The sequence below is a fragment of the Pelmatolapia mariae genome, linkage group LG3_W (assembly GCF_036321145.2).
Source record: "Pelmatolapia mariae isolate MD_Pm_ZW linkage group LG3_W, Pm_UMD_F_2, whole genome shotgun sequence".
In the NCBI taxonomy this organism is placed as follows: domain Eukaryota; kingdom Metazoa; phylum Chordata; class Actinopteri; order Cichliformes; family Cichlidae; genus Pelmatolapia; species Pelmatolapia mariae.
The window spans coordinates 68,935,769-68,949,442 of record NC_086229.1 but is presented as its reverse complement, the minus strand read 5'-3'; the positions used below and the strand labels follow the sequence as shown (position 1 = coordinate 68,949,442).

The following is a 13,674-nucleotide window of genomic DNA, read 5'->3' as shown; positions in this document are numbered from 1 at the left end:
GGAGCTAAATGCTATTTCAATCACAGATCAAGATAAAGAAACACGCAGAATTATTTAATATTGATTCTGTTTATCTGTGCACGTTTATTGCATGTGTATGTATGTAGAAGAGTGTAGAAAGGCTCAGTGGTGTATGATCTTCACGCTAGCTATTGAAGAAGTGAATAGAATGACCTTTAACCTCTCTGTTCTGTGTCGTTTTCTTCTTTCAGATCACAAAATCATCACCGCTGTGTCTGGACAGGACGTCACTCTGACATGTCGAGCTCAAGCCCACATTGTCATAGTTGTAGAGTGGAGCAGAACTGACCTGGAAGATGAAGAACTTGTCCTTTTATCAGCATGGACGACTTGTTCCAGATTACCAGCATCCATCTTTTGAGAACCGGAAGGATCTGAAGGAGAACAGGTCACTGATGGAGACGTGTCTTTGGTTCTGAAGAATGTGAGACAAGATGATACTGGAACATATGAGTGCCGTGTCATCAGAGCTGGAAAACCTTTGAATGTGTGTATACAATGATTATGGATGCACCTGTAATAAAAATGTTTATCTGATGCCAGTAGCTGTAATAAACAGTTTAATGCAATGTTAATGATAAAGTTATATTATTAATGCAGTAAAATAATTCCTTTATTGCCACTGTTAGCAGTGTTTGATTTAGTGTTTTCATAAAAGCCTATTTCATATGCGTATACTAGTGCTCAGAAGAACAGACATGTGGTTTAAAGCCTAGACAAAAAAATCCTCCTCATCAACACTTTTTTGTTTGTTGGGGGACATTTGTTTTGGAATAAATGTTGTTCTTTTGATTTGACTTGCAGCAGGCCGTAGTTTATTCAACACAGTGGATGGTGCAGCAGAGATACCTGACTCAAAACAGGACACTCTTCCAGAGCCAGTGAATAACACCTCTCCTCTAGCTACAGGTAGATATGAGCAGCACTTAGATCTATTTTTTGATTTTGCTCTGACAAATATTAACATTTTAGAAATTCATTCTCCTGTTCCATTTTTGATCATTTCTATCACCTTTCCCAATGTGCCTGCATTTAATTCCAGATCCTTTTCTCTGTGTCGCTCTGTGTACCTGGCCTAATAGCCAGGCAGTAGGAGAGTACGCTCTCCACTGAAGCACAGTAAAAGACCACCAGCAGCTTCCGGTCTGGGTTATTCTTTCTCAGGACAAGGAGGAAATGCAGTTGCTGCTGGGCCTTCTTTACCAGCATGTTGGTGTTGTGGGCCCAGGTGAGATTGACAGAGATGTGGCTGCTAGACTCATGGACTGTTTGGGGACAGATGATGAGGAAATATTTAAATCAGGATTAAGGTGGTCCAGTTTGGTGGTAAAAAAGTCCGGGATTATGGTGTTGAACGCTGAGCTGTAGTCCACGAAGACCATCCTCACGTAGCTTTTCCTGTGAGGGCTATAGGTCTGTAGCCATGACCAGGGTGCTTGGAGGGGCTTGTTTTTTTTCCTGAGGGGGATGTAGGCAGGGATGAGGAGCAGAGAGATTCTGTCAGATTGTCCTAGGTCATGGAGGGTGTCAGTCTGTAGGCCGGCTTGATATCTTCACATGGTTCAGTGTCCTTACCCCTCTGGTAGGACATGTAACATATTGGTGGAATTTGGGTAGTACAATTTTCACACATGCCCTATTAAAGTCCCCAACAACGATATGGACACCCTGGTTGCTCTCTGCTCTGGTCGCACCTTTCCTTACAGGAATATTCGGTGTGATCCTGGTGGTGTAATGTCCAGCTTGGTAACTCCACCTAGGCATTGCGGATGTTTGGATGGAGCCAAGATTCAGTTACAATTCAGTTTCAGTAGATAACACTCCCAGACAAAACAGTTACAGTAAATTTCTGATCAACTATAAAAATATTTTTGATGATGTTCTTGTGTATCATGTTGTTTCTGTGTGCTGTAGTTTTAATAATAAGTTAAGCACTTTGTAATAGATTCTTGTCTAAAAAAAAGTGCTATATTAATAAGTTTTAGTTACTTACTTACTTCACTCATCACCTACTTGACAGCTGACACCCTACATATGTTTCTTACCTTCAGGTCAGCCAGGAGGAACCAAATGGATGGATCTGTTGGAGGGATGTGTTGGACTGATTGTCGTAGTAGTTTGTTTTGTTATTATTGTTGTTAATGCAAGTATTACAGTGGTTGGTTTTGCTATTTCACGTGCTGTTTGTAGAAAGCAGCAAGTCCTTTAACCCCTATTCCAGCAGCAAATTCACACATATAAGTGAATATAAGTGCACAGGGAACCAGGTTTGCTCGAGCCCAGGTCCCTGACAGTAAAATAAATGGTAAATGGCCTGTATTTATATAGCGCTTTACTAGTCCCTAAGGACCTCAAAGCACTTTACATGTCCAGTCATCCACCCGGGGCTAGAACCGGCAACTTTCCAATTACAAGGCGAACTCCCAACTGTTGAGCCACGATGGCCCAGCACGCTGGACGCGGTGCCGGACATGGACATGCAGGACCCTCCGTTGTGCTGACTTCCTGCTCGGGCAGAGCGGGTCTCTCCGGCGTCATTGCAGCTGCAGATGATTGAGCAGATGATAATGGTGGTGTGACAGCTTCCATGTAGACGATGGGGCTGGCGTACGAGGCTGTGAATTTACCGGCTGCGCGGGCCGCTGAGCAGCCTTCATTGGAAGGCGGAGGTGGAGTTAATTAAAAAAATGTGTAATACCCAACTGGAAACCACACAGCCACTTTCCCACAACGTGATGAACCTCTTCACCGGGCATCTCCAGATAAATAAAATAGCTGCGGCTGAATAAATATTTACATGTAAACCAAATGAATGGCCTTTTTTTTGTCTGTTTTTGTGATGTATCAAGATCTGAAAGTTTTTATTTATTTTAATGAGAAACTGAAGTATAGCAGAAAGCTTTGTGATCTTCTCCGGGTAATAACCTGGTAATAGTAATAATAAAAACAAAATTTTAAAGTGTCTTGATACATGCTCAATCATGCAGTTAAGTAAATCTCCAAAAGCTGATTCTGTTTATCTGGACGTAACGTTTTCAGTGGGAGAAACGTTTCGTCACTCATCCAAGTGACTTCTTCAGTCTCAGCTGACTATAGGTTTCCCCAATCTTATAAACAGTACACTTGCATAACGACTGAAACCAGCCCAGTGAAGGAACAATGATCTGGGAGGTCAGTTCGTTGATCATTAATATACAAATTCTCATGACCATTGATCAACAACCACTGACCAAAGCCCACTGACCAAAGCCCACTGATCAAAGCCCACTTATCAATGGCCATGAGTACCATTCACAGAGAGTTAAAAGTCTCTGTGAATTGATGACACAAGGATCCAGGCTCACACACAGCATAGAAGGGCACTGACTCTGCTTCTTGACTCTGCCACCTAATTGGCGGGACTCACGATGTGGCAGCACAGGACATTCCTCTGGTTTCTCCCCTGTTTATGGTAAATGGAAATTTTTACATATAAATAACTCTGGCGGTCTGCCTTAAACTCTCGCATTCACATTAACTTGGTTAACCATGGTAACAATAAACAACATTTTCGGTACGAGCACCATTTACTGACCCGTAAAAGCAGGGGAAGAGCAGAGTAAGGAAGGCACGCTGCGTCTCTGTCTTCCTCCAGAACGTGTCTGAGGAAGCAGCGAAAGGTGGGCTGCACCCCGAAACCCTGGAGCAACCACCAGCGTTACGCCCTCATGGCTTTCTAACATAATATGACTGCCTTTTACAAGGATTTAGAATTTTTTTTAAAGAAACTGAATATAAATACATATAGTGATAAAAAATGTCCCAAAATACAAATTTTTTGCACAAAATGATATTAATGTGGCCAAGGGCGTAGATTTGGTTTTGGCATTGGTGGGGACGGATGATTCAACCACCGAACCCTGCCCTGTTTCTTTTCTTTTTCCTTTTTGTCTTTGCTTCTTGATAAAAGGGAACAAATACACTTGCCTACATATGCTATTCTACATGCTTTTAAACCATTTAAAATTACAATTCAATATCCAGCGATTCAATAATCACTGGATATTGGTGGGGACATGTCCCTTCCGTCCATGCCAAATCTACGCCGTTGAATGTGGCCATTCCCTCACAGGGGTACCAAAACAACATCATCCAGGTAGGAAACAGCAGCTACCGCTCCATGAGGTGCTGAAAAATGGCCGAGGCTTCAAATTAGCCAAACGGAAGTGTGACGAATTAGTACGAACCATACAGAGTGGAGAAGGCCGTTTTTGTCTTTGGACTCTGCAGACAAGGGAATCTGCCAGTAAGCATTGGTTAAATCCAACATCATAAAATAAGACAAGCAGTGCTTAACCAGTCCAGGTCAACCCAGGCATTGGACAAGCATCAAACCATGAGACCTTGTTCACATTGTGATAATCATCACCAATGTACCCTCTAAACTGCGCGTGTGCTCAATTGCGCACTGGTGGCACGGTCTCTGTGCAGAAAAAATCTGTGTTGCACATAAAATAAAATTCTAACCGGAATTGAAATTAAAATTTATACGTTAACAATTCTGTTTTACAGTGTTAGTCAGTAAGTGACTGGCTGCTCCAGTATGGGATTAGAACAATGGCACCTCATCCCATAGTCCAGCCAATCACGCGATTCAAATTCATATATGCGCTGCTAATCAACGTGGTTTACAGGCTATGACAGCGTCCTTATGTGCCGACACTGGTGTTTTAGCTAGCAAAGTGGCATGGCTGATGTGGAGTGAAGCCACGTTAATGACAACATGTACAACCATTGGAGATGTGAGCAGGACAGATGGAACAAGTGACGTAAAAAGAGTGGACTTTATACCAGTTTTCAAATTGTGTTGATAGGCCAGGTAAAAAACAGAGTTGTGATAAAAAAAAATGTAATGTTTGGTTTTCTTCCAGAATACTATTGTTGTTTATATTTACTGGGGGAAGAAATGGTAAAAACGGCATTTTATAAAGAAAACGCTATAAAGCACTCTCTGCCTGTGAGCAAAGACAAAACCAAAACACCCCACCCTTTCCCATTGGTCAAAAAATGTACCATGCCGACCAATCAAAACATGACATTTGGTTGTTAAGAAACAGAAGTTGTTAAGAAGAGGAAAATTTAGGAGTGACGGCAGCGTTTTGAGATGTGAGAGATTTGCGACGTTTAGCGCAAATCTTGTACAGTTAATGTGTAGTGTAGTCAATAGTTTTGTTGTGTGTGTCAGAACAATGAGGCGACTGCTAAATGTTACAGGAGTGATACATCTCTTGTTGTCAGGCCTGCAGGTATCAGGCTTTTGATGTTCTCCTTTATCTCATACTGGACAGAAATTATTTTCTGGAGAGGAACAAATAATTTGTGTGGCATCAGATTTGATGCAGAACAGCTGATTGTTCTGTAAATAGTTTGAAATGTTTGTTTAAAAAAAATGCCTTAGCAGCATTTTTAGGTAAACAGCTGCAAAAATCTTTGTTGTTTGCAATACTCAGTAACTTTTTTGAAGATGTAACTATATAATTAATTGCCCAGCATTGGTCTTTATATATTGTATTTTGCAGAGAGAGAGTTACAAAGTTTCAAAGTGGTGCTCCATGAGAGTCCTGTAGACGAGCAGGGAGTAGAACGCAACTGCAAACCGCTGTTGCAATGCAGGAACATCTGCTTTATTGGAATGTGTGAGATGTTAACCACAATGGCTCTTAAAAACACTGTCTGAAAAGTTCATGCCAACAGCACTTTTTTTTAAGAAAAATCAAACAAATTTTCCTTCAAAATCATTTTAGTTTTTAATGAGCTGCAGGATCCTTGTTCAGTGTGAGTGGAGCCAAGTCGCCTCCTCTGATAAACCTCCACATGTACCACTGAAAACAGTTAAATTAGTTTGAATCTGAAATCATGGCTCAAACTACTTGTTCTGACACCAATTCTCTATTTTTTACACCAAACTGTTTAATAAGATAAACTCTATGCAAATAACACAAATATAACTAACACTTTAACATTATCAGGATTTCATAATACAAACTTCAAATCAACAAGAAAACAGCTGCAAACATGTGGATCAAAATTCATTAAAAAAACAACATGTGGACTTCAAGGATTTAATACACTAAAGTGAAAGGAGGAGCAAAAAATAGAGGTTTAACAGAATTTGAATTAAGTAAAAGTAGTCACCTGTGATCTTTAAAATGGTCCTGATGTGTGCTGCTGTTTTTAACTTTCACCATTTCTTTGCTGCCAATGTGAATAAGATTGTGTTATTTGCCTAACTGAATAAAGGTTACACTGACTCACTGCTTCATCTTCTGGTACAAACTGGTATTATATGGAAGTACAGCCCAAAACCAGTTTAGTTTGAGTTTCTTTTTTCTGGACATAAAGTCACAGCAGGTGTTGTTTCAAAGCTGGTGGACAGATTTAGTGCATTTTGGAGGTTTTAAGAGCAACTGCTGTGAAAATATTTGCAGTTTTGGGAGAAAATGATTTAGGAGAAGATACAACAGCAAAAGATTAAATATGAATGAAGAATTGAAAATTAACTGAGGTAACACATAAAATGAATACATAAAAAAGAATTTAATTTGGAAAAACTAAGAAAGCTAAAATAAAAGAAATTGATATATAAAACCATATCTGCAATTTTGATACATGATTAGTTTGGTAAAAAAGACATTCCTATAACTTTAATAATACAGTAACAAGTACAACTACTAAACACTAATGTGTCCTAAGGAAACAAAGATCAAAATGTAACAGGGATAACATTTTAGAGAATTAAAATCCCTCAAAGGAAAAAACATAAACTTGAAATACATATCTATACATGCAGCGTCCTAAATGCAACATTCAGGATTATTCACTGCAGGTCCAAGTGTGACATCAGCTGACACTCTTTACAGGAGATTCCATCTGAACTCTGTGGAGCCTGATCTCAAGATTTTTTAAGTCTGACCCTGAAACCAGAAGAGGATCTTTCTCTCTCTTCAGATTCATTGTGATCCAGTGATTTCAGTCCTGCATGATCAGGCTGATGTTTGCACAGAGCAGATAATGAAGTGAATGTTTTTGCACATTGGTAACAGTGAAACAGTTTATTTACAGCGTGGGATTGTTTGTGTTTGGAGTATGAACTGACATTCCTGAAGCTCTTGTCACACTGGTCACAGCTGAAGTTCACTTCCATGTGTGTACGTTCATGTTTGTTACGATGACCTGATTGTGAGAAGCTTTTGTCACAGTGTCTGCACTTGTATGGTGTCTCTCCTGTATGGATTCCCTTATGCTTTTTCTTTAAGCTCACGTGCAGTGGTGAAGGATGACCCACACTGGTCACAGATGTGCTTTTCTACCACACTGTGGAAGAGTTCATGTATTTTTAATGTACTTGGTGTGTGGAAACATCTCCCACATTCTTTGCAGTAGTTCATTTTGTCTCCAGTGTGTCTACGTTGATGTGGCTTTAGGTCCTGTTGATGATTGGCGGTTTTTCCACAAAGGTCACAGAGAAACTCTTTCCCACAACCACAGTGACGACAGGGTTGAGAATAGGGATGGGTATTGAAAACCGGTTCTTGTTGAGAACCGGTTCCCACTGTTTCAATTCCTTGGAATCGTTTGCCATTTTTGCAAACGATTCCCTTATCGATTCCAGTCGCCCCAAATGACGTCACCACGTTGCGGAGCGTCATTTACCTGGCAGGAAACACGGCGTCTAAGCGGCTCAAACGCTCAAAAGTTTGATTAAACTTTAGAGAACGGATGACAACAGGTAAACTTGCAATACTTGAAAAGTAGATATTTCATTAAGGGAGGAAACACTAGGAATATGCAAAAGCATTTGCTCACAAAACACGCGATGACCTTAAATGAATGTTGTGTTTTTAATTCTGCTCCGGACTCATGAATCTCAACCCAGCAGCAGCGGTAACGTTTGCGCGTCCTCTCCCATTAATGCGGCAGGTAAATAATCAACTAACAGTGCGTATTATGTTAGCGTGATCTGCCTTATTACAAAACCTGCCATTACTGTGCATTTAGGTGACCGTGATGAGAGAGACAGACAGAGTCTGGCTGGCTCAGCTGCTGGCAGTTCTCGCTGCAGTCTACCGGTAGCGTCTCCTTTCAGACCAGGATGAATGTCACCGAGCAGTGATAAGTTTGTGGCAAAAGGCTTGCACCCATTTGCCACAGCAGATGCCCCCGATTTTCGGTAAGTGAATGTGTTTTATTGTAGCCAGGGACATTACTGGATATTCTTGTGTAATTGCTACAGAATAATTTATGTTATACTACAGAAGAATATTTATTTTATTATTTTACATTTACATTTTTTTCCCTGGGGACACTGTGACGCCCCATTGAAGGCTGGTTCTCTTGAAATCGCACTGTTGGGTTTGTAAGGCCATGTTACTCCTAAATTTCTATCTTGTTCAAAGAGAAGATATAAAACAAAGTTCTAAGCTAATCGACCTTAGTGTTCTCCTTTTTTAAAAAGAATTGATAAGAGAATCGATAAGGAATCGAATCGTTAAACAGAATCGGAAATGGAATCGGAATCGTGAAAATCTTATCAATACCCATCCCTAGTTGAGAAATGGATCCATGTGCTTTGCTCCACTTCTAAACAAAGACATTGTAAATCAGGAAACTCATTTTTATCATGAACGGCGCCTGAAATAAAAAGCATCTCTGCCAACGTCCAATTATATTTTACTGTTTACACTATAAAACTCAGGTTACTTCTTCATTTTTCCAAACAGTTCATTCAGTATAACTCCATAAGTTTACTGATCAGACTTGTTCCAAACACTCAGGTTACAATTACAAGATAAAAATAAATACATCCTCACAGTAACTGCACTTGTAGAGTTACTTTCTGGTGTGGATCTGTTGGTGGATATTCAGCTGATGTGGAGCTTTAAAAGTCTTTTCACACAGGTCACATTTATAAGGTCTCCCCTCAGTGTGGCTAAACATGTGTCGTTGTAAGTGTGCACCTGTTGCAAACAGTTTCCCACACTGATCACAGCAATAAACATCATTTCCAGTGTGAATCCGTAGGTGAATATTTCGGTAGTGTTTGTCGCTGAAACGTTTTCCACAAAAGTCGCAGCTGTACGCCTTAATTCCAGAGTGGGTAACTAGATGCCTCTGTAAGTCGTAATTTTGAGCAAAACCCTTACCACACAAATCACAACTGTGTGCTTTAAATCCACTGTGAATGAGTTGGTGCTTTTTTAAGTTTTGAAACAGGTTAAAAGACTTTCCACACAAATCACAGCTGTACGCTTTAACTCCACTGTGGAAGAGTTGGTGTGTTTTTAAACCTCCAGCCTGGGTAAAGGACTTTCCACACAAATCACAGCTGTAAGGTTTAACTCCACTGTGGATGAGTTGGTGTTTTTTTAAACTTCCAGCCTCGGTAAAAGACTTTCCACACAAATCACAGCTGTAAGGTTTAACTCCACTGTGGAAGAGTTGGTGTGTTTTTAAACCTCCAGCCTTGGTAAAAGACTTTCCACACAAATCACAGCTGTAAGGTTTAACTCCACTGTGGAAGAGTTGGTGTCTTTTTAAGCCTCCAGCCTGGGTAAAAGACTTTCCACACAAATCACAGCTGTAAGGTTTAACTCCACTGTGGATGAGTTGATGTTTTTTTAAACTTCCAGCCTGGGTAAAAGACTTTCCACACAAATCACAGCTGTAAGGTTTAAATCCACTGTGGATGAGTTGGTGTGTTTTTAAACCTCCAGCCTGGGTAAAAGACTTTCCACACAAATCACAGCTGTAAGGTTTAACTCCACTGTGGAAGAGTTGGTGTGTTTTTAAACCTCCAGCCTGGGTAAAAGACTTTCCACACAAGTCACAGCTGTAAGGTTTAACTCCACTGTGGATGAGTTGGTGTGTTTTTAAGTTTTGAGCCAGGGTAAAAGACTTTCCACACAAGTCACAGCTATACGGTTTAACTCCACTGTGGATAAGTCGGTGTGTTTTTAAGTGCCCAGTCTGGGTAAAATTCTTCCCACACTCATCACAGCTGTAGGTTTTCTCTCCCTTTCTTCTATGAGGTTTGTCGGCCTCCTGAGAGCGCTGACTTCTCGCTCCATGTTGGTCCTGCAGTGACAGAGATACAAACAGAGGCATTGAGTGAAATGCAGTCATGGAACAAACTGAAACTCCCTCCATCAGTGGAATCAAACATGTCAACAAACACATTGTAGATGTGTTACCACCAACTTCTGGTGATATTATCACATTACAATGATATGCAATGATGGTTGTAATGAAAATGACATTATTGAAGAAATATTGATCTGTAGAGAAACTCTTTTACTTCAGAAAAAGTTCAACTGATGATATTGTTGTTTCAATGTGTGCTTATAAAATATGATCTTTGTACTTTCTTGTAACTTCTGTGGTTTCTGATTTTGAATGTAGATTCTGTATATATGGATGAGCCCAGGATGGAAAAGATAAAGCTGCTGTTAACATGTTTGTAAAAACACACCAGCTGTGCACACAGTTTCAATAACAGTGTAACTGTGATGTTTTTCTCACCTTCTGTGTTGAAGTCATTGTTTCCTCTATTGTGGCTGAGCTGAGTCCAAAATTGTTCCTCGGCTGCTCCACCAGACTCCTGCTACTCAGCTGGGACACACACACACACACACACAAAATAAAAAATACACACACACACACATATATACATATACATATATACACATATACACACATATATATATATATATATATATATATATATATATATATATACATACACATATATATCATCGTAAATTTAAAAAAAAAAAGGTTTTTAAAAACTGAGCTTAAATAAATGATTAGCGGTAATAAAAGCCGAGGGAGGTCAACAGTGATCACTGACTGTTTTATGAGCTTTTTGAGATTAAATGGAAGAAAATACAAAACATTAAACATGTTAACAACACAAAAGCCATATTAAATGCAGACTACTTTAGGCCCGGAAGCAGGATTCGTCACGTCATCACTGAACAACCGGATACACGTCGAACTCCCGCAGGCACAAAGAAATTACGGAGGCTATTACTCATCACCTGACCAAAGATATATCAACACTGTGCAAAAGAGGGGTTTAGGAAAATGATCAACACCCTAGACAAACGCTACACAGTGCCGTCCCGAACTTTTTTTCTATTGTTTCACTACCTGCTCTATATACGCAGTGCCGAGCAACGGTGGAGACGGAATTTCAAGCAGTACAACATTTTGCGGCAACAACAAAATGTGAGGCATTTATTGTTTTTATGTTTATTTATTGTTTTTATGTTCAGTTTCAACTGTTACGAAGTTGATGTGCAGTTAATAAGTGCAATAAATATTTATATTGGAAAAGAAAATCGTGAGAGAATCGTGATCTCAATTCTAAGCAAAAAAATCGTGATTCTCATTTTATGCAAAATCGTGCAACCCTAGTTGGAATGTTGTTAAAGAGGGTCAAAAATGTTTCAACCCAGTTTGTTTTGCAGCTTCTGTATAGCAGCTTTAATATAGGAAGAACACAACTTCCAGATTGTGTGAGTAAAATCAGGTTTTTCTCTTTGTCAGTTTAACAGTTTCTGTTTCGCCTGTCACTATTTCCTGTCTGTTTTCTTACCTGGTTCTTCCTGAGCTTGTTCTTTCTCTCTCCTCTTTTCTCTCTCCCTCTTTGGACTGACAATCATACACAAATAGATTGTATTCAATTACATGAAAAATTACATTAATATGAAAAAAATATTATTAACATCACTAACGAAAAGTTCTCTCTCAGTGTACTTTCAACCAAAAGGCAAATAGCCAAACCACATGTACATCTAATAAAAGATATAAATATTGAAACACTGATCCAACATAATTCTTGATTGACGGATCATTTGATTTTACACTTTTACCTGAATGTTGTGTTTACCTGAATTTAAACAAAAAAAAAACACATCAACTTCCTAATATCCATTATGAACCTGGCTGTCTCTCTGTACACACACACACACACACACACACACACACACATACCAGGAGTTATAAGGTTAATGGGCATTCAGTCAGCTAGCTAGTTAGTACCTTGGGTTCAATATCAACACATGCACATATGACAAAATAACCAGTTTCTCTAGTATCCATTTCAAACAGGACAGTGGTAACAAAAGTAGGCTACGAACAATTTAAAGTTTTAGATTTTAAAAAGGCTGTATACATTTCGAAACATGGTCTGACTCCAACCAACTATATAAAGAGTAACTGAACCATTTTTGGGGGTGCTCTGTGTTACACTGACTTTCAAATGGCACTCGTCATCTGAAAGGTTGCCTACCCTGCTCTAAAGTCTGTCTAACTCCAATTAATACCAAGCAATCTATTATTCTCAACAGAGCTAAAATCAACATAAACTGAACCCAAATTAAAGTTATCTCGGTGCTTACCTTTAGATGAGCCCACAAACCGAGAGAAACTCCGCGATAAAGCCGGAAGTCTTTTCAAACAGGAAACAGATCAGGGAGCAGAGACCCACGTGGTTCACGCTGATCTCAGCTACAATCCAGGAGACAAGGGTGTGCAGATCGATGCAGATATCGATCCAAACGTGGGTAGTGGTATATGTTCCTGTAAGTTTACTACTTTAGTCCCGTTTCATGAAAAAGCAGCTCTCTCTGCTCGACTCCTTTCCTACACACACACTTTCTACGCCCCCTTTTCCTGGCTCTGTGGTGATTTGTTACTGTGCGGTCACGTGACTCAGGACGGTCTAGCCTCCGTCGCCCTGCCCAGGTTGCCTAGCAACCATGATACTAATCGCTGGAAACGTTTCATACAGCATTGTTTGACAGAAATGAGCAAGAAAAAATGTTTTGTTGGTCATTCATTTTTGTCACGACATCACTTTGATTAGTTGAGTATCTGAGAACATATTTCGTTCATTTGTTTGTTTGTTTCTACATGAGCTCTGTGTGATTTAATAAGTATCTGAGGCTGAGACCACAGGACTGTAAAACATGATTGTTGGGCTTCATTTCTTTACTGAACAGTCATTTAAGATTAGCTAGTAAATAACAATTAGCTAATCTTGTTCATGAGACTAAAGTCAGTGTAAATATGATATGGCCAATATTATAGTTATTATATTAATCATTATTAATTATTACAGCAGTGAGTTTGAAGTCTCAAATCAAATCACTTTTATTGTCACATCACATTTGCAGGCCTCTGTCAGTACGGGTGGCTGTGGCTACAATGTAGCTTGCCATCACCTGTGTGTGAATGGTTGGATGACTGGATATGTAAAGCGCTTTGGTGTCCTTAGGGACTAGTAAAGCGCTATACAACCATATCTTTGACTTATTTGAGCTACCCTGCTAAAGTCCCGATGAGCTCAATAGATGAGATCCTGGCCTTTCCACTGATATCTCGTGGGCTTAATTGGTCTGTTTTTGCTCCAAAGAGGCAGAAAGTCACAAAAAATGTTGAACTGTGAGATGCTTTTTTTTCCCTAAAATTAATTATGAAGCCTTCCATTTAGCCCGGTCAGCTGGGTAAGCTCTATGGAAGACTTGGTTAGGTCTTTGAGTCATTAAATTAAAAGATTGTCTGTTTTTAAAGGACATTATGAAGGGGGCAATCGTGGCTCTATTATAGTGC

The 13,674-nt window shown here is 39.7% G+C and overlaps 1 protein-coding gene across 3 annotated transcripts; it reads right to left on the bottom strand.

Moving 5' to 3' along the window:
• Window positions 1-5,734: 5,734 nt before the first annotated feature.
• On the bottom strand, window positions 5,735-12,718 carry LOC134624751 (zinc finger protein 227-like). 3 transcript variants are annotated; one of them, XM_063469770.1, is made up of 5 exons: window positions 12,462-12,718; window positions 11,951-12,014; window positions 11,657-11,712; window positions 10,579-10,668; window positions 5,735-10,134 (listed from the first exon to the last, which is right to left on the bottom strand). In XM_063469770.1, the coding sequence occupies exons 4-5, from the start codon at window positions 10,594-10,596 to the stop codon at window positions 8,890-8,892; spliced, it is 1,263 nt and encodes a 420-aa protein (XP_063325840.1). In that variant the 5' UTR covers window positions 10,597-10,668; window positions 11,657-11,712; window positions 11,951-12,014; window positions 12,462-12,718; the 3' UTR covers window positions 5,735-8,889. The 3 variants fall into 3 exon arrangements, with proteins under 3 accessions (XP_063325840.1, XP_063325839.1, XP_063325842.1); XM_063469769.1 differs by lacking the exon at window positions 11,951-12,014; XM_063469772.1 differs by lacking the exons at window positions 11,657-11,712; window positions 11,951-12,014.
• Window positions 12,719-13,674: the final 956 nt, after the last annotated feature.